Source organism: Erinaceus europaeus, chromosome 7 (assembly GCF_950295315.1).
Source record: "Erinaceus europaeus chromosome 7, mEriEur2.1, whole genome shotgun sequence".
NCBI classification, from domain to species: domain Eukaryota; kingdom Metazoa; phylum Chordata; class Mammalia; order Eulipotyphla; family Erinaceidae; genus Erinaceus; species Erinaceus europaeus.
This window is the reverse complement of record NC_080168.1, coordinates 6,970,731-6,992,438: the sequence shown is the minus strand read 5'-3', so window position 1 is coordinate 6,992,438 and position 21,708 is coordinate 6,970,731. Positions and strand designations below refer to the sequence as shown.

Genomic DNA, 21,708 nt, shown 5'->3' with positions numbered 1-21,708 from the left:
AGACAGTGGAGGGGAGAGAAAGATAAACACCTGCAGACCTGCTTCACCGCTTGTGAAGCAACTCCCCTGCAGGTGGGGAGCCAGGGGTTCGAACTGGGGTCCTTATGCTGTCAAGTCATTTTAATTAATAAGAGTGGTTTACAAGTTTCTAAGAATGCAAAGCAGTCCACACTGTAGCCACTAAGAATACAAAGCAGTCCACACTGTAGCCACTTCTTCTTCTAGCGCTTGCCCTTCTTCCATAGCCAGTCAACAGCATCAGGTTGAAAGCTGTCAGGAGCTGCTTGTTGCTGGCTTTGAAAGTGACTGGGATCCATGTGGATTAAGTCGGCTAGGCTAGGAAGGATCGTCAGTTTCCCCAATGAATGGGTACTCACGGGATGCACCACAAGAAGGTCGATCCAGTGCATCCCAACTGTAAGAATACAAAGCAGTCCACACTGTAGCCACCACCAAAGTCCTGGCCCCTCTCTCACAGCCATAGCCAGCCACCTGTTGTGCTCACAAAGTCTTAGAGACGGCTGCTTGCCTCAGGATTATTTGTTGCAGGTTGTTTCAGTACCCTAAAGTTCTACATGTGAGTGAAACCAACTGGATTTTGTCTTTCATCTCTTACTTATTTCACTAAGTAATCACCTGAGCTCCATCCATTTTGTCCCAAAATTTTATACCTTCATTTCTTTTTTGTGAGATACATATATCTGAATAGTGAGATTTTGAGTAGTGATATGATTTCATTGCTTGATATAAAAGCAAATCAGAGTCATAATGTATTTATTTAGGAAAAGCATGGATTGATAATTTTACTTCTTGCATTGACATTTTACTTTTTTAAAATTTTTTTATTGCGGGATTAATGGTTACAGCCGACAGTAAAATGCAGTAGTTTGCACATGCGTAACATTTCTTAGTTTTCTGCAATAGTACTTTTTAATAGAAAAGAAATGAAATGTATATTAAAGAAAGTACCTAATTTGTCATCTAGGCAACAAATACCAGTGTTCCCACATTTAAATGAGATTTTTCCTAGTTTCTTATTACATCATTCAACACCAAATATTTCTAAATGCGTCCACATATTCTGATAGTTATATTATCTAAATGGGAAGTACTCTTTACAGTTTAATTGAGTAATGTTTGACACGATTATGTATTTTAGTATTAGTGAGAAGATCAAAATTACTGAAAAATTAAGTTTAGACTACCATTCGCTTTTGTTTTAAAGCAGAGGTTTTTTTCTCTTTAAGTCGTTACTTGTGATGTTCTGTTAAAGAATGTTAGGCTTTAAGAATTCATGACTTGATTGAAGACCCCACCAATATGTCCTGGAGCTCAGCTTCCCCAGAGACCCACCCTACTAGGGAAAGAGAGAGGCAGATTGGGAGTATGGACCGACCAGTCAACGCATCAGCGGGGAAGCAATTACAGAAGCCAGACCTTCTACCTTCTGCAACCCACAATGACCCTGGGTCCATGCTCCCAGAGGGATAGAGAATGGGAAAGCTATCGGGGGAGTGGGTGGGATATGGAGATTAGGTGGTGGGAATTGTGTGGAGTTGTACCCCTCCTACCCTATGGTTTTGTTAATTAATCCTTTCTTAAATAAAAAAAAAAAAGAATTCATGACTTAATTTTGAAGACTTAATCTTCTAATTTTTAAAAAAATTTTCTAATTTGCATTGCTAAAATTGTAGAATAGTCACAGGCTTTAAGAATCAAACAGGTTCACTCTATTATGATTTGATCGCATCAAAATAAGCGTAGTTTTGTTATTTGGTGACATGCTCTCAACTATGTGTGCCACCCCCCAGCCACAGTAACCCTCTCATTTGGTAGGGATGACACATACGCCTATCATCTCTTTGTGTAATGTTCAATTATTTTTAGCTGTAAATATCAGAAATTGTTGGATAAGTACTTGCTTAAGCTCATTAATTTCTCTCATGATGGAAAAAAGGCCAGTGCTAAACCTTTTGTATTTATGTAACTATATACTCACACTTACATGCAGGTACAGATTTTAAGATGGCATTTCCTTTCCGTATGGCATTGAATTATCAGGCTTGGGGGTTTGGACATTATTCCAGGCTTATTTCTCAAGTGTACTTTCAGTCATCAAAGATACTGTGTTTGTTTAATGAAATAGGAAGACGGATCTGAAGTTGGTGTTGGAGGAGCACAGGTGACTGGCTCTAACACACGGAAGCACATACTGCAAGTGTCCACCTTCCAGATGACCATATTAATGCTCTTTAACAACAGAGAAAAGTATACGTTTGAGGTATGGTTGCATTACATAGTTCTAACCAATTGTATTGTTTCTAGTTCTTACCTGTTAACTTGCATCTTAAGAAACTTGACAGGTGTCACACGTGATGATTGATGATGATGATTAAAGTCACCTTTGAATACCAATCAAGTGAAATAGCATAAACGGGGCTCTGGAACCCTGTGAATATGTTGTGATTATTGGGACACTTTTCCTTTTGCTTTAAAAAAAAAAGTCAGTTTTGTGAAAGTGTAAGCTCTATATAATAAAACATTACCCTATATAAGTGCACAGTTTGTTGAGTTTTACCAAGTCTATACATCTGTGTAACTATGATCTCAGTCAGAATATAGGGAGACCCCCACCCTTTTTTTGTTTTGTTTTTTACTGTTGCCTGGGCTTCCCTGCTATGGGCTGACTTTCAGATAGAGGCAGAGAAGTGCATCCCATCACCGAAGCTGCCTCGGATGCAGTGGTGGCTGGCGTTGAACCTAGGTGGCATGCAAGGCAAAGGCAGGCACACTCTCCAGCTGAGCAGTTTTGCTGTTGCCTCCCTCTAATTTTTTTTATGCTTCTTTTCATTAGTCTCTTCCCATGATGCTTTTCATTAGTCTCTCCCCATGATAAATCCAGGCAGCCAGTGATCTGCCTTATATCATTCTAGATGGGTTTTTTCATCCTAGGATTTCATATGAATGAGATCACATCTATCACTTTTATTCAGCTTCTTCCATATACCATAAGTTTGAGATTTGATGTGCCTTTATAATTTCAGTACTTTCTTTATTGCAGAGTGATAATTGCAGTCTATTAATGGGTCTACTACATTTTCTTTACCCACTCACCAGTTAAGGTTTGAGCTGTTAAGAGGAGCGCTAGGTATAGTTTAACTTTTTTTTTTTATTATTATTATTATTAATGAGATAGGAGGAGAGAGAACCAGACATCACTCTGGCACATGTGCTGCCAGGGATTGAACTCAGGACCTCATGCTTGAGAGTCCAAAGCTTTATCACTGAGCCACCTCCCAGACCACGGTATAGTTTAACTTTCTAAGAATCTGGTAGGTGATGTCCCAAAGTGATTATGATTTCACATTCCTGCCAGCAGTGTAGGAGAACTCGAGTGGCTTCTTCTCCAGAATTTGCTATTGATAGTCTGTTTTATTTTGGCTGGTGAGTAACTATAACTGTGAATCATTGTGAATTTGGGCCAGCAAGATAGCTCACCTGGATATTTTAACTACTTTCCCATGCACACATGGTCCAGGTTTGAACCCTACCCTCACCATGCTGGTGGAATCTTCAGTACTATGGCCTCTTTCCTTCTGTTTCTCTCTCTTTCTATATGGGAAAGTCAGCCCAGAATGGAAAAACCCCTGCAAGGAACAACAACAACAACAAAAAGTTACGAACTTAGTTTGCCTTTTCTGATTAACATTAAACATCTTAACTTTTAATGGCATGTTTTCAAGAGCAGAACTTTCCTTAATATTGACAGAGTCTCTAGTAACTATTCTTCCCTCTCATAGTTAATAATTTTGAGGTTGTCTAAGAAATTATAGGTTGCCCCAAAGTTGTAAAGATTTTCTTAAATAGTTACTTAAATTGAAACCTATAATCAGTTTTAAGTTAAATTTGTGTATAATGCAAGGTAACCATTAGGAATTATTTTCCTCCTGTGCCCAGGTATTCAGTGAACATTTTATATCATTTGTGGAAAACACTGTTTTCTTCCCTTGAGATACTATGATGCCTTTATTTTAAAAAGTCAGTTGACTGGTAGATTGTGGGCCTGCCATTGCTCATGTTTCTCTGCTTCACTCGTTTTTCTCTTTTTTCTTTTTAAAAATTTTAGTTATCTATTTATTTATTGGATAGAAAAAATCAAGGGGGAAGGGAGTGATAGAGAGGAAGAGCAACAGAGAGACAGACACCTGCAGGTGGGAACCGGGGGCTCAAACCTGGGTCCTTGCTCACTGTAACATGTGCGTTCAACCAGGTGCACCACCACCTGGCCCCCATTTTTCTGTTCTTAGTCAATGTTGCACTATTTTGATAGTCAGATTTCTTTTACACCATCTCTCTCTCTTTATTTCTCCCCATTAAGTCATGACTTAATTATATTAAATTCACTTAGTTTTTTCCTTATGTCTCTAGTGGATGTGTTGGAGTTGAAATGAAGATTATGTAATTCACACTAAATCTAAATTTAAAGTGATGATTTTTTAAAATGTTTGTTTATTACTGGGTCTCTACAAAGACATCTTGAGAGGAAAGGGGAGATAGGGAGACAGAGACACACCTGCAGCCCTGCTTCACCACTCATGAAGCTTTCCCCTGCAGGTGGGGACCCGGGACTTGAACCCAGGTGCTAATGTAAGTGTTTAACAGGTGTGCCACCACCTGGCCTCCAAGATTATGCTTACTAAAAAGCCAAGTTTCAAGTGTAAATGAATATAGAAATAAGTTTGAAATTAAAAATAACTAAGTTCCAGACCAGTTTTAATATCCATTTCCATGCTGTCATGTTTGTGTTGGATATAATTAAGAAATTACCATTATTATGTGATAAGCCTTGCAGAAGTGTTTTGAAAATTTTAGTTAAGAAGTTTCATACTGGAGCCAGGTGATGGCGCACCTGGTTGAGCACACATGTTACAGTGCACAAGGTTTGAGCCCCTGGTCCCCACCTGCCTGGGGAAAGCTTCGTGAGTGGTGAAGCAGGGCTGCAGGTGTCTCTCTGTCTCTCTCCCTCTCTATCACCCCCGTCCCTCTCAATTTCTGGCTGTCTCCATCCAGTAAATAAATAAATATAATAAAAAAATTTAAAAGAGAAAAAAAAGAAGTTTCACACTTAGTTTTCCAGGTGTGAGTTACTTAGAGAACAGTCTTAGTTTTTAGTCATAGGTTATGTGTGATTGAGTTCCAACAGTAGTGATTAAGCAAAGTATGTGGACTGTCAGGCAGTCAGTCATGTATAACTTTACATTAAAATGTTGGGAGGAGAAACAGATACTTCTATTATCATAGAATTCTGTCACAAATGACTGACTGATAATAAAAAAGGAGGATGTGGAGTTCTGGAATAATGCACAGTGTTAAAATTGAAAGTCATAGAGAAGTTTGAACCTAGAAAGCCAAATGTGCGTAACACCTCTGGAAAATGTCTGAAACTGACTTTTGTTAACTACTGAAGATGAGTCCTGGGCAGTACAGAAAGCACGGGTTATTCATCATTGATGCCCAGATCTTAGCAAGCCATATTCAGTAGTCCCAACGAAAGGATGTGCTACTTGCCCAAATAGAATTTACCCTAGAACTGATAGAATTTATTAACAGGTGGTTAAATAAGATTTTATTATAGTAATGATGATCATAACTGATCACTTGCTGTATTGCCAGATACCAGAATAAGAAAACGCCAGTTAATAATCTCTGTGGGTACACAGAAAACAAATTTGAGTTGGTCCTTATTCCTTACTGCGTGTAGACACTAAGCCACTCTTTGGGGGATAGGACTGTTTGAATGAAATGCTCCAAATGTTATACAAGGTGTATTTAGTGAGAGAGCTAAACATCCTGGAATTAGTAGTAAAATATTTGGCTTCTTTTCACTACAGCTGGGGCCAAGTTATATTATAAATGTCAGGTGTGTTCACAAAAATTGTAGGTGGTATGATTGGCAGCTATAAGAAACCATTTATCTAAGAGGAGTTTCATTGCAAAAATCAACGTGTTTTTTTTTCTTTTGTAAACTAAAAGAAAATGGCATGAGATCACTATTAATCACAGTCTTACTAGGAACCATTCTAGCAAGAAAGGTAGAGAAGACTTACAATAAATAATATTATAAGAGTGAAAGAATTGAAAGCAAAGGCAAGGTACTGGCTCACCCAGTTGAGCTCACATAAACCTGCATAAGAACACAGGTTCATGCCCACCCCATCCCCACATACAGGAGGAAGGCTTCACCAGTGGTGAAACGTGCTGCAGCTGTTTCTCTGGCTTCCCTCTTGATTTCTCTTTGTCGCTGTCCAATAAATGCGATGCTTTTAAAAGGATGTGAAAGCATAAAAGTACCTGATTCAGGGCTGGACACACCAGCTATGAAACAGTACTGAAAGTGTCTCTTTCTCTCCCTCCACTCTCAATTTCTGTTATTATCCAAAATAAGTAAATATTTTTAAAAAGCACCTGAATGAAGAAACGATATGTGAGGGTTGTTTGTTTGGTTTTTTAAGAATTATTTACATGAGAATGAGGCCAACCAGAGCCATATTGAGTGCTAGGAATCGAACCTGTGGTTGACTCTAGGTTTGTAAAGCGTGTGTTTTGCCTGTTTAATCACCTCCAATGCTTAAAGGACCTATTTTTAAGTCAGTGTCTAACAAAAAAAAAAGTGTTTTATGGAACTTGACTAGCTCAGTCCAAGATTCACCTGAATGAGAAAGGGTGAAAAATTTTCTGAAGGAGTACGGGTTTGAGATATTCTTACAGTGCATTAGGCACATATGGCGCAAAGTGCACAGATTGGCATAAGGATCCTGGTTTGAGCCCCTGGCTCCCTACTTGCAGGGGGTTCACTTCACAAGCGGTGAAGCAGGTCTGTAGGTGTCTATCTTTCCCCCCTCTGGCTCCCCCTCCTCTCTCAGTTTCTCTCTGTCCTATCCAACAATGATAAATAAGGGCAACAAAAGGGAAAAAATAACCTCCTGGAGCAGTGGATACGTAGTGGAGTTATAGATCCCCATCAATAACCCTAGAGGGGAAAATAAATAAAATACAATAAAAAGATATTCTTAAGTAGGGGAAAGACTCTGCCCTGATGTCAGCATAGAACTGTAAAATTGTCTTCTAGCAATGTCACTTGAACAGAATAGTCTAGAAATAGATTAATATGAAGTCTAGTAATAAGACTTGAGTAGTAAGACTGCCATTTTTAAATCAGACTGATGGAAGTAATTGCTTCTTCATTTGTGTAATACAGGAGTAGTATGGGCCTCTTAGATCCATTTTTCTTTTATTGCAAGATTAAATTCTTTGTAGATGGAAGCACGAATCTGTATGTGAAAGTAATAGGGGAAATAATAGTTTTGATAAGTGCAATGTGAAAAGAGCATTTTTAACCATATTACATAAACCACAGAGGAACAGACTGATCTGTTTAGCCACATGAGAGGTAGTAAAATACCTGTGTGGTAATATATAAGTTGAAAGATGGACTATGAAAGATTGTACAATATGACAAATTAATTGGCATTTAAAGAGCACCAGTGTGAGTACAAAAACAAATTCTAAAACATTCAGAGGGTATGAGGATACAGAGCGTGGAAGAAGATTGCAGTGAATAACCTTGCACACATAGAGATCGTCTTTTGTCCTAATGGCCGTGGAAGTCAAATTAAGATAATGAGATGCCATTTTTTAACCCAACAGATGGGCCCAAGAAACAGAATCTTTTTTGTGTGTGTTTAGGAGAGAAAATGGATGTTCAGACCGAATTATGAGTATTATGAGTAGTTTAACAACTTTAAAGGGAGTTTTCAGTGCTCTGGGGAAATAGGAACTCTTTATAACCTGAGGGAACAGATCTGCATCAGAAAATCTGACTTGTGCTCGAAGACAAATGCACACTCTAGCAGGGACTGGGTGCACGCGCTGCTTTCGTTTAGACTTTGAAAGGATTTGGAGTTCTGTGAGAAAATGGCCAAAAAGTTCGTAATGTTCCTATAATATCCTGTATGCATTTATCACTAATACTGGACTCCAGATGATCCTGCTTGTGTACGTTGGTATATCACATGCGTATTTGTATGTTTGTGTGTATAAGGAGCTATGTAGGAGATAGCACTGGTTGCATGTTGAACTGCATCATTTACTCTTGTAATTGTAAATTTTCACCTAAGAAGATACCTTAGTCTTTTGATAGGATAAAAATAAACTCACCTGAGAGGGAAAGGTTCCTGATCTGCCACTTTGAAGCCTGGTCCCCACTGAAACGGGAAACTTTGCTGCTTTGCTATCTTTCCATCTCTCCTCTGCCCGTCCCTTTCTTTCTAGCTGAAAAATTCCACCCATAACAGTGAAGGCAAACCATTATCAAGAAAAATAATGCTCTTTTTTACATTTGCATAATTATAAGGTATGATCACCAGTGTTCTAAAGTTCTGTCTGACTTGCTGGAGTTGGCATCTGGTGTTGTGTGTGTGTGTGTGTGTGTGTGTGTGTGTGTGTGTGTGTGTGTGTGTGTGTGTGTGTGTGTGTTAATGTAACTGTTGCTTCGTCTCTTGTGAAAGGTGCAATGACTCTACTCCTAATCCAAATACCCCATCCTGTCTTTCTTCTGAGCTGCTTTTGAGAAAGAAACAACTTAGTTTTTCACTGAGTCAAAGTGATTTATCCTAAAAAATACACACACACACACACACACACACACACACACACACACCCTCTTAGAGTTGTGAAGACTAAATCACATATGTGCAGTTCTCACTGTCTTGTTGACATAAGAGGACATTAATTTAACAAATTGCATTCTTTCCTCAGCTGCTTTTTGTTAAGTGTTGCACTTTGTTCATGCCTTGTATAAACTGACAATATTATCGCCTGTACTTAAAACCAGTTTATTTTTTTTATTTCCTTATTGGGAAATTAATTATAGTCAACAGTGAAATACAATAGTTAAAACCAATTTCTTAGTGAATTTTCACATTGAGTGTTCTTAGATATTTAGCTGTGTTTTCATTTGGTTGTAGACAATAAATAGAGACTTTGCACTGTATGCTTTGATTGCATGATAGAAAGTCTTAATTTGGGTATATTGCTCTTTGTGTGAAAGAAATTGCTCTGAAGCAAGAGAGTAGTGTGGATATATTTGGAAGATTATAGACTTTCTAAAATTAATAGTTACATGTTGACTAACATTTTGTTTTAACTAAATTTGTTTTGCAGTGGGTGGGGGGGGGGTATTGTGTTATCGCTCCAGGTTAATTGTTTTCCCCACATAGAAAGAAAAGAGACAGCAGCACTGAAGTGTCTCAGTGAGATAGGGGCCAGACTCGAACCTGAGTCATACCCAGGGCAGAGCAAGTGTAGTATCCAGCAAGCTGTCTTGTCGCCCTTTAACTTAATTTAAATTAAAAAAAACATTTTTGGATAGAAAGTCAGAAACCAAGAGGGAAGGGGGAGATAGGGAGAGAGACAGAGAGACGTCTGCAGCCCTGCTTCACCACTTGTAAGCGTTCCTCCTGCAGGTAGGAACTTGGGGCTTGAACCCAGGTCCTCGCACATTGTAATGTGTGCTCAACCAGGTGTGCCACTGCCCAGCCCCTAAATTTTAAATTAGATTCTTAGTCACCTTTGCTGGATGATGCTTTCAGACTATAGATCCTAAAATAGAGACGTACACAACTGTTGAGTGGTTTGCAAATGGGATCCCCTTTTGCAGTCCACATAACTGAAGTGTCATCAGGGCCTTATTTGTCATGAATTCTTTCTTTGACAGAATGCCTACTCTGACTACTGCCTAGTCAGTTTTGCCTACTGCTTAATCTATATTAATCTTTCGAAAAGTCTAACTATGTTAAATCTGGTGACATTTCAGGAAATCCAGCAAGAGACAGATATCCCTGAAAGAGAACTTGTTAGAGCACTGCAGTCTCTCGCCTGTGGGAAACCAACACAGCGGGTTCTCACAAAAGAGCCCAAGTCAAAGGAAATAGAGAATGGTCACATATTTACAGTGAACGACCAGTTCACATCCAAACTACACAGAGTCAAGATCCAAACAGGTATGTGAGATTCTGTGTTTCCTTCTCAACAAAAATTGTCTGTTGGATTTCTGTCTCTAAATTAATGAACACTTTCCAGGTGCTGTGGGATGCATAGGCTTACGAAATAAAGCAGCTTTTGTTGCTATGTGCTGCTGTTAAAATGTGGTTTGAGTCCAAGTATGGCAAGAGTTTTTAAAAGTAATTCATACTGTGAATAAGATACTTATTTTTATGTAGTTTTCAACAAGTGAAATACAGTTTTATAAACATACTGGTATGTAGAGATTGTTTTAACAAATAGTTAATGGTCACCTACTTTTAAAGCTGATCTACACATTTCTCAGAATTGAGAGTTGCCTGCCCAGTTTAATCTTTAGATGCAGCTGTTGATATTTTTATTCTTTTTAAAGTTTCAAAATCTTAAAATCCATACCAAAAAATCTCAAGTTAGAAATCTCTTAACTTAAAACATAATAAGTAACGCTTCTGTTAATAGTTTTTTGTACAATTTGACTTTTGTCAATAATGGATGGATGTCGATAATGGACAGTGAATATACTACTTTTGTATTTTTAGCTTGTGGAGTGTATGTTTTCTGTGTATCTAGTGGGCAAAAAAGACACTTCACTTTGCTGATGGGTTCTAATGATTTTGCTATATGATCTCAGAAGTAATATTTGATAAGCTTCTCAGTACTAATCTATTATTACGTTTCTTTATTTACATAGTTAAACAGTATTTTCCAAGTAAGAAGGAACAAATCTGAATGTGGCCTGAGGGAATGAATTGAGGGCTTTGTGCATGTTCAAATCCTCGAGCAGCCTAATTTCAAGAGAAGGAGGAGTCGAGGGACCGGGCAGTAGCATAACCAGTAAAGCTCACGAGGTCTCCGTAGGTTTGAGCTCCCAGTTCCCACCTGCAAGGGGGGAGCTTCACGAGCGGTGGAGAAGGCTGCAGGCATCTCTCGAGCTCTCCTCTCACCCTGTTTCTCTCAGTGTCTATCACAGTTTTGAACACAAAGACAGGAGAGACACCTGCGGGTCCGTGGAGCGTGCCCCATGCTGTGCTGGAGTGAGTGTTCCATACACAGTGACTGTGGAGCACACTGACTCAGGGACTCCATAGACGCACCACATGTGGTTGCTTTGCAAAATGGCTTCTTCTGATTTGTTCATTGGTGATTGAACACTGGTTTACAGACTTAGAAGACTATAAAGGAGGGGCCCAGGTGGCGGTGGCACACCTGGATGAGCGCACATGTTGTAGTGAGCAAGGACCCAGGTTCAAGCCCCGGGTCCCCACTTGCAGGGGGAAAGCTTCACAAGTGGTGAAGCAGGGCTGCAGGTGTCTGTGTCTCTCTGCCTCTGTCACTCCCCTCTCAGTTTCTGACAGTCGCTATACAACAAATAAATAAAGAGTAAAAAATATTAAAAAAAAAAAAAAAAAAAAGGAAGGAGACTGTAAGGTACAGCTGTACACCGCACCTGCCAGCAACTTCTGCGCTCTTGCCTTCCAGCAGTGAGCACTTTAGTTAGCAAAGTCCTGGGAAATAGTTGGGCTACTTCAAAGCCGGTTTTCTTGCTTTCAACCTTGACTGTTATAATTCCAGATTCTCTCATGCCTAGCAATAATATTGCCAGATATGATTACTATTATCAAATAAATAGCCTTCTCCTCATGGCCTTCTCTTTATGGATTTTTAATTTTTAGTGTTAGGTGTGTGAGTATAGTAATTTAAATCTGATTAAAATAGGAATATAGAAAACAATATTAGTTTTATATGGTGAAAAAGATTACTACATCTCTTAAAGTTCTTTTCTACTATTAGAATTTTATAAAATTATATTTTCACCCTGAAATGATTCTTAAAGTATATTGAGACTTAGTAATATTTGGTATATATTAGAATTTTTGTGTTTCTTTTATCTTAGTGATTTAATGGAATTTTACCTATGTTATTAAATAGGTTTTCTTAAATTGTCAAAGTCAAGCCTGCTTTTGATTACTGAAACTTGTAATCAGATCCTTGTATCCTAGATTGAGAAGGAAATATTGGGTGAAATATATCTGAATTACCTAGTGTGTCTATTGCCGCCACCACTGCCTTCCCCCACCCCATTTTTTTCCTTAAAAGGAAAAATAAAGGTGATACATGAGAAATTGAAAACAGGCAACATTTGAATTTTTTTTAATTTAATTTAATTTTGCCTCCAGGGTTATTGCTGGGGCTCAGTGCCTGCACTATAAATCCACTGCTCCTGGAGGCTATTTGTCCTATTTTGTTGTCCTTGTTGTTGTGTTGGTTGTAGTTATTGTTGTTACTGATGTCATCCTTGTTGGATAGGACAGAGAGAAATGGAGAGAAGAGGGGAAGACAGAGAGGGGGAGAGAAAGATAGACACCTGCAGACCTGCTTCACCACTTGTGAAGCGACTCGCCTACAGGTGGGGAGCCGGAGACTCAACCGGGATCCTTATGCCGGTCCTTGTGCTTTGCACCATGTGTGCTTAACCCGCTGCGCTACCACCCAGCTCCCAGCATTTCAATTTTTTCTGTTTATCACCAGGGTTTCATCACTCTGGGATGAGATAGGGCAGGGCAGGGTGGGTGGAGGGAGAAAGACAAACACCACAGCACTCCTCCCAGTTGCTGGGTTGTGTGCATAGTAAAATAATCAGATTATCCAAGTAAACATTTTACCAGCCCATGTTTTTTTTTTCCCCCTGTTAGCATGAAAGATTAAAAATGAGAGCTTGAGGATGCCTCTGATTCCTGGCTGCATATTTGAAAGGAACTAGTTGAAAGGAAAAGGTTAATAATGCTTAGGCTCAGGCAAAAGAAAGTGGCAAACTATCATGATAATAACAACTGATATTTAATGATTATTTTTGATGGACCAAGTCTTCTGATTGCTTTGGAACCCACAAGGAGAAAAAGCTTAATTAGGAGAGAAGGCAGACTATCCTTTCTTTGAGACTGGAAAAAAGATTCTTGACTTCAGTTCCCTGAAATTACATGCAAAATTTGATGGCCAACTACAGTTTTTAAGGGGGAAAAAAAAAACAAACCCTCAAAATCAGACCAGTTACTTTTTTCCAAAGGTGGAAGGAATCAAAGAATTAGTTTTAAAAGTAAAAGTAGGTATTTTTAGTTGAAGAGATGAGGAAATAAGGCTTTCTTGTGAGATGCCTTTCCTACCAGTGAGGTGTGGAGCTAGAAATTGCCTTTAAGGATAGTCAGAGACATTCCTGGGGCCAGGCAGTGGCGCACTTGGCTGAGCACACACATTACAGTGCACAAGGACCCAGGTTCAAGCTCCTAGTCCCCACCTGTAGAGGGAGTACTTGTCGAGTGGTGAAGCAGGGCTGCAGGTGTTGCGCTCTCTCTCTCTCTCTCTCTCTCTCCCCCCCCCTCTCCCTCTCCTCTTCTCTATCTCCCCCTTCCTTCTTAATTTCTTTCTCTACCCAATAAATACATTAAAATATTAAAAGCAAAAAGACATTCCCAAGTTCTGACTGACTGATCCTCGTCTATCCCACAGTGCTTGTCTAATGGCCTTGTGAACCATCCTTCAGGCTTCACCCAGAATCAGCCATCTTCCCACCTCCCACAGAGCCCCAAAGAGACTGGCCGCACTCCTTAATGTAGGTTTTACTGTAGGCAGTATTGACGTACATGCAAAGAAATTAGAACTCAGATAACACAGCCTTTGAGAAGAATTAGATTTATTGTAACGCATGACAGCTGCTGTAGTTGATAGACTTTCCTACCCCATTCACGTCCCCCATCTTCTTCCCAGATAACATCTACCACACAGAGAAGCAAACTACAGAGAAGCATGCTGAGGCCTCAGCATAGTTTCCCTCACAGTAAAGGAAAATTAACTCACGTGTAAAATAACGTGCCAGGTAGGGTATGTGCCCTGCCATGTCCGTGCCCAGGTCCAGGCTCTTGGAATACCACTGGGGACTGGTGTGGCATTGGGGAAGAAGCTTCAGTGCCATGGTGTCTCCCTCTGTATCTGTTTCCCCCAACAATTCCCCCTGGGTCAGTGAATTAATGGGAACACAAAGCCCCAGAGTGCCAAAAAAATAAAAAGGGGAAATTTAAACTCATCATAGTTCAATGTCTATCAGTACAGTCTACTCAGTCGTGCAAATCCTGATTAAGTGATTTTTTTTTTTGAGATTTTCTCCAAATTTTTATCGTTCATATATTCAAGTCCACAGAAAAAGTGAAAAATTTCTTTTAATCAGTATTACTGTGGCCATGTTAACTGTGTTCACCAGCTGTGAAAGCAATGCCACACTCGGTTGGGTGCCTGCACCCCATGCTCCCCATCCTTTTCCCTGTGTGTGTGTGTGTGTGTGTGTGTGTGTGTGTGTGTGTGTGTGTGTGTATTTGCTGAATTATTTTAATTACTTTGCAAGCATAACATCCCCTCTTAAGTAATTCAGCCCTTCTCTTTAGTTCTATCTTATGCAAACCAGTGTTTTTAAAGTTTTTCTTAGTGATTTAATATTGATTTACAAAATTATAAGATACTAGGTATAATTCTGCACTGTTCCCACCACCAGTTCTGTATCTCCATTCCCTTCATTGGAAGCTACAGTAGTTCTAAGGTCACAGATACGGGTTGACTATTATTTCTCTGTCTATATTTGTATATATTTGTGCTTTTTTTCTTTTTTATTTTTTTCTGTAATCCTGCCTTTTCTCCCTTTCTAAGTCACACCTATACCTATTACTACTACTTTGGAATGTCCTTCCTTTTTTCTTCTTCTGCCTCCGAGTCCTGATAGAGTTGGAGTTCAGAGCCTTCTGGCCATCTCCCCTTATTATTTCTCGCCTGCTGGGGATATGGACCAAAATTATTTATGGGGTTCAGAAGGTGGAACGTCTGGCTTCTCTATTGCTTCTCTGCTGGACATGGACATTGTCAGTTCTATCCATACCTCCAGCCTGTTTCTGTCTTTCCCTAGTGGGGTAGGGCTCTAGAGAGGTGAGGTTCCTGGACACATTGGTGAGGTCGTCTGCCTGGAGTAGTCAGAATGGAATCAGGATAGCATCTGCAACTTGGTGGCTGAAAGGTGATAAGACATAAAGCAGGGCAAAATGACTCATCAATTAAGAACCAAAAAGTAGGAATAGAGCAAATGAGAGTAGGGATCTTAGGGTGGAAAGAAGGTAGGAAGTCTATTTTAAGGATGTTCCATGGGGCCCATTACTTTTAGTAGTTTTTGCTTGAGTTTGCTAGCTTAACATGGAGTGGAACAAAAATGTTGTCTGGGAAGATGATGTCTGAGTTGAGAGTAGGGATAGAAAGTTGTATTAGGGCAGAGAATAGTTCCCATACTTGAAGAAAATCTGTGAATAAAATTGACTGTTTATGCCCATCCACCTGGCCCAGGGCCCATATATATATACATATATATTCGTATCTAGCACAGGAGCATGCATAACCTGAGTCCCTGTCAGTCTGAGCTCACAGTTCATGGTCACAGCCGAGAACACTCTAGGCTGCACTCATTTCAGGACCAGTTTTCCTCAAGTGGCAGAGTAGGCTGACCCATTCTCCTTTCAGTGAGTGGAGAGTCCCTATCATTTCTACATTATAGGAAGGGCAGGTGCTAGAGTGGCCCACGAGAGGGCTTATGCTGATATTTTTGATAGAAGTGAGTAGTGATGGTGGAAAGAGGGGTCTACTAGAGGTCTGGCCCATCATTACTTGTGTTGGGAATCAAGGATTCCCTAACTAGGGCTCCTGATGATGGAGTGGCCTGGTATTGACCAAAAAGGCCGTCATTAGGTGGCTCAGTCTCTTGCCCTTACCCAGCTTTTATAGTCCTCTTCCTCCCTCCCTTCCTCCCTCCCTTTCTCTCCCTCTCCCTTTCTTCTTTTTTTTTCTTTTCTTTTTTCTTTTCTTTCTATCTGTCTTTCTCTCTCTCTCTTAACTGGTGAGCTTAGACTTTCTCCCAGTCCTTAAAGGATTGAGTATCATTTATATCCAAACCAGTATTAGGTTGATGGGGTCTGCCTTCTTTGGGTTTTTCTACTAGTTTGCCAAGCTTATTTTAAAGCCAGTATCTATCTATTTGTTTTTTTGGTTTTTTTTAAAATAAGAATGATGTTTTAAGGAAAGTCCATTTTTTCCTGTAAGATAGCGATTCATTTGGGGGAAAGCTGAAAGCAATATTACTAATCAAAGAGTTCTCATTAGAAACAACTAAAGAATTATCTTAATTATTCAGTCTGTTGTCTTGTGGGTTTGCCACTGCCTTAGTCAGCACTATATCCCAACCCTGTACCTCCAGAGACTTGACTTGTATCTTGCTCTGATTCTTATTCTACTTCATTCTACTTTCCTATTGGAGTTAAAGCAAGGTTGTAGGAGAAATAGATGCCTGTATCTAATCCCTTAAGTTGCTTCCTGCCATAGGAAGACTTTGGAGGGTTAGAATATAGCGCGCCCTGTTGGCAAGGAGATTGTAACATGAACAAGTCAGGTCTAAGGCAAAAACTTAGCAGAGAGGTGCAAATGGATTACTAAATAATTACGCAGTTCTTTAACACTGGTAGCAATCATGAATTATATATCGATCTAGTTATATCTCTGCAACGTGTACCCTTAAAGATGATGACCTCATTTTGAATTAATAAGACATGAAGTATTCTGGCCTTTTTTCGCCTTTGTTGGGGAGAAGTGGAGCCATGGATTACAGTTCAGTTGTTGACACATGGGTACAGTTTCCTACCTTTCTGTGGGAGGTGTCTGCAGAACACCCTCACCCCCAACTTAGGTCCTTTCTCACCATTAAAGACCAGAATTTCAAAGCAACACACACACACACACACACACACACACACACACACACACACACACACACACACACACACTCACACATTCAAACTCCTTCCTCAGTCAAATTACACTTTTGTGTGTGTTTTCCCTTTCTGTCCTTGTTCCTTAAGTTTCACCCATGAGTGAGATCATCCATCCATATTTATTCATTCTCATTTTGGCATGTTTTTAATGAGGTTTAACTTGGAACTACAGTGAGAAAATACTAGTTAATCTTAAAAGCAGGGAAAATTATCTGGTGATAATATATAACTAGAGGTGTCTAGCTCTCATTTTTCTCCTAGGAAAAGGGTCATTCATTGTCTTAAAGTTCTGGTCTTATTACCTCTTTTGTAAAACTAAATTCCTAATTTTTAAAAGAAAAAAGAACTACAGAATTTTATGTCACTGGTTATTAATTTCAATATTAAACTAGATTTGAATTTGGCACATTTTGAATGGTTGCTTGAATTAGTAAGTGTATTTGTATGCCCAGAAGTTGAACTTGAGTTTTCTTTGTTGTCAATGCTAACTTATGTTGGACTTGTACATAAGCTGGATATTTTCCTTACATTTGAAACCACACAGTAAATCTTTTTCTATTTTAGTTGCTGCCAAACAAGGTGAATCCGACCCAGAAAGAAAAGAAACGAGGCAGAAAGTAGACGACGACAGAAAACACGAGATAGAAGCTGCTATAGTTCGGATAATGAAATCTAGAAAGAAGATGCAGCACAATGTGCTGGTAGCAGAGGTGAGGATATTCAGGACTGTATTGCTGGACAAAAACAAGTAACATTAACAGCTCACATTTAGGAACATGACGCAACTGACTTAAAATGTGTCTTTAAATCATCAGTGAGCCATAAGCAGATAACATTTATTAAAAGCATGGCACACTTTTCCTACTGAACTGTAACAGCACAATGAAATACTAGTGTAGGTCAAGAACGAATGTGTTTATACTGAAAATAGCGCTTTCCCATGAAATGAATGAGAAGTTCCCACTAACAGTTAATACTTTTGTATAAAACAAACTGGCCTTATTTCTGTAAAGCTTACTCTCTGCTGACTGCCTTTATTATATAAGAGAGGAAACTAGGGATGAGAAAACAAGTTGAAAGCTGATTAAGAGGGGCACCAAATGGCCAGGGCTAATGGATAGGGAGCAGCGTTTGCTGGTGCTGTCAGCTGATGCTGTTGAGGATGACTAAGTTTCTGGCTTAACCAGCCAGCCAGAGCTCGGACCTTTTAACCAAGAGTAAAGCAGTGTGCTTCTATATTCCATGTCATTTAGTATTTTTATATACCTCTATCATGTGGTAAAGGAATAGAATTTTGTAAAGAGTCATTAGTAAAAAAAAAAAAATGTAAGTATTTAAACACATGGGCAGGTGTAAAGAGTTAATGAAGAAACAGTTAACGCTGTATTACAGCCAGAAAGCGAGCTAGAGCTGGCTTATGTTCCAGTAAGAATTCACAGTCTTCAGCTGCAGGCTGATGTTTGTTGATTCCTGGTGTGTGCAGGTTTCAAAATGACACCTTTTTTCGGTTTTGAATGATTAGTCATGGAATTAGAACCAAAGGAATCTTGTACACAGCTTAGACTCTGTAGGGGGAATGGTAAGATCAGAAGTTGTTAGAAGCATGGAGAAAAGAGTCGGAAGACTGGAGATCTCAAATGGGCTGAGAAATCAGTTTGTTGATGTTGTAGTGAGAAAATTGGAAGGGTGGTAGATTTTTAGTAGGAGACTAAAATGCCGAAATTTCAGATTTCAAATAATTAGCAATTCATTGTGGGTTTGGAAAATGAGCTGAAAGAGATGTGGGTTGACTTTGAGGGCAAGCACGGGTTTAGGGGACAGGAAGATTTAGGATCTCATCTGAAAGTACTGTCTACTATTCAGGCATGTCAATTTCCCCCCTCCAGAACAGCCTACTTCACAGTTAAAAGTAGTGAGTGGATAAAGAGGTACTGGCATAGAAGAGAAGGCATCTTCCAATTTGGGTTGCTGGTATAGTCGTCATTTTTCATTACTTGATGACATAATACCCAGATTATTTAAGGGGAAAAAAAACAACAACAGCATTTTCTAAACATTACTGTTTGTTTATATTAGCTCATTTAAGATAGACAGCAACTTCATATAGTTGGGCAGTTTGCCCAAGGCCCGAGTTATTAGTAGGTGAATTTACACCCAGGCTATCTGGGTTCAGACTTTATGCTCTTAAACATGCTAGGCTTCCCGGTTTCTGTGAATTGGGAGAATGACCCAGAAGTTAGTAGAATACAGCCTCAAGATAGTTAAACTGGATGGTATAGAGTTATATTTGTATAGCCCAAATAATTCAGCCCCTAATTCACTTTAATACTCACATTCTGAGAGAGGACTTAATGTTCTAACTACATTTTATAATACATATTCAAATAAAACCTTTTTAAAATGTTTAACTTTCGTAAACAAATTACTACAATTGGTGTGAGTCTTTAAATGGCATACTTTTATTCAAAGAAAAACTTTTTGTTTGTATATGAAAGTGTTACACTTTAAAATGTTTTTCTGGTAGGAATTAGTTCTTTTTATTTTCTCTTTTAGGTCACTCAACAGTTGAAGGCTCGATTCTTACCAAGTCCAGTTGTTATAAAGAAACGTATTGAAGGACTTATTGAGAGAGAATATTTGGCACGAACACCTGAGGATCGCAAAGTATACACATATGTAGCATAAAATGCGTTCAGAAATTTGATTTATTCTTGGACTGTACTCTTCGCATGGACTGGGAAGTTATTTTAAATCATTAAATATTAAGACGACCATCTCTTCTATTAAATTACATGTTCTAGACCATTCAGATCAAGCCTTTACTCCCTTTGAGAGTTTTCAACACCAGTTGATTGAGCTTCAGGCTTTACAACGTCTATCCCTGTAGAGATCATCTTTACAGTTCCTCGGGAAAATGTGAATGTGCCGCGTTTTGTTTTCAATACTGTATGAAAACAGGAAAAAAAATAAAACAAAAATTTAGAAAATACAGCTCATGAAAATAAAATTGTTGAATTTCATTTCCCCAGGTCTTCAGTGTTGATGTAAATGTGTTTTTGTAGTGTTGCTTAGCTCTTTGCGCATTGTATAAGTTGGGTAACAAAAATGGTAAAAGAAACGACACAATTCCCAATTACCTTGCTCTGCCTAAGACTTTTCTTTAGCTAGTGTTGTTTAATTTAAAGGCTTGATAAATATACAGAGACCCAAGCATACAGTTTGAGCATGCTTTACTCCTCCCACTCGCACTTACTAATCTTATACCCGTATGACCAAGAACCTTTGTTTTGGGTTCACTGTACACCCTGATTTGGTTTTTCCCCGTTGTAATTGAGATTTCCAAAATTAAGTCTTAACAATGATTAGGTTTTGTTCTGCATTACCTTTAGAGAAAGAAAGTATTTTAGTATGTATAAATTGTACAATAATTTTTTGCTGTTGTACTCACTGCTAATAGTGGACTGTATAGGGCAGTGTTTTTATTTCATTTATTGTAGACAAAAATAAACGAACTCATATACATATACCCACTAATTCCAGTCTGTCAAAGCACAAAGTTGGCAGCTAGTTGTATTTATTCAGCCCCTATGAAAAGCACATACAGTCTACATTTTGTTTATAAATATCTTAGATTTCCCTCCCATCTTGTGGTGAAGCTGAGGTGCATTGTTAATTTTCTGTTTCAAGATGCATTTTAAAGATGCAATAAATATGATGACCTTGGTTTTTAACAAAATCTTCAGTTCTTGCAGATGTTTGGAAAGTGATTAAGCAATATTTTTCAAATCTGATGATTCTTGGATATTTGATACTGTCCTCCACAGAGTCATCATTTTATGTTTTCATAGGTATGCTTTGTGCTGAAGATTCATGTCAGTTATCCTGTGCTTCCAACTTGAACCAATGTTTTTTACCTGATTGATCTACCAAGGATTATAATCTGCTTTATTTTCAGAGTATTCTTATCTCCAATCTTATTTAATATTATTCATAAAATAATGTTTCAGGTATGTAATTGGGGCAAACCACTATAGATTTCTGTTGAATAGAAAAATGAAATGTTATTAATATTTCAAATAACCAGCCCTTCGTTGACTATCAGTACTGTTGATACATTTATTAGAATGTATGTCTGAGAAGATGGTATCTGTTTAAATTTATGGTCAAGTTACAACAATTGAATTCTAATATGGATTAAAAACTCCATATAAATATTTTTCCCCACGCGTCTTGGGTTATAATTTACCTTTAGACTTGTAAATACTACTTTTACTGCATTTAACCTTGTCTCCACTTCTTATGTAGAATCGGGCTTTGTACTCTTCTTGCATTTTCCACTTTTACATAAGATACAGCTGAAAACTATGGTAGTCTCAGGATACCTTTACCTTGGTTGACATACTTTGACCATAGTTGAGTTAGTATGTCAAGCTGGAGGATTTCAGTTTCAGATGCTTACGTAACTGAAAGGGCTGTGATGGTAAGGTGTCTCTTCTTCAGGGAGTAACTTTTAAGCTTCAGGATGTTTTTATTCTCTCAAATCCCAATTAAAGGATATTATACCACGGGGCAGGGGAGAATGATCCAGATTGTCAAGTCAATGTGAAAAGGGTAAAAGCTTCATTTGAAATCTCTTCAGTAAGACATAAAAATGTAAGTGCTAATTTAACGTAATAAAAGCCAGTGAGTAAGTTTGTCCTTGTCTCATATGTGGATATACAAATACATAACTCTATAGAGTTTATACACTTGCTCATTTTAGAGCACGGTTTTGATACTT

General features: G+C 38.6%; 1 protein-coding gene across 1 annotated transcript in view; it reads left to right on the top strand.

The window, feature by feature from the left end:
* Positions 1 to 19,948, top strand: part of CUL3 (cullin 3) — a 96,302-nt gene extending 76,354 nt beyond the window's left edge. The window contains exons 13-16 of the mRNA XM_060193681.1: positions 2,147 to 2,281; positions 9,875 to 10,061; positions 17,493 to 17,638; positions 19,482 to 19,948. Coding sequence (XP_060049664.1) covers positions 2,147 to 2,281; positions 9,875 to 10,061; positions 17,493 to 17,638; positions 19,482 to 19,613 — 600 coding nt within the window. The 3' untranslated portion in view covers positions 19,614 to 19,948. The remainder of the gene's footprint in view (positions 1 to 2,146; positions 2,282 to 9,874; positions 10,062 to 17,492; positions 17,639 to 19,481) is intronic.
* The last annotated feature ends 1,760 nt before the right edge of the window (positions 19,949 to 21,708 follow it).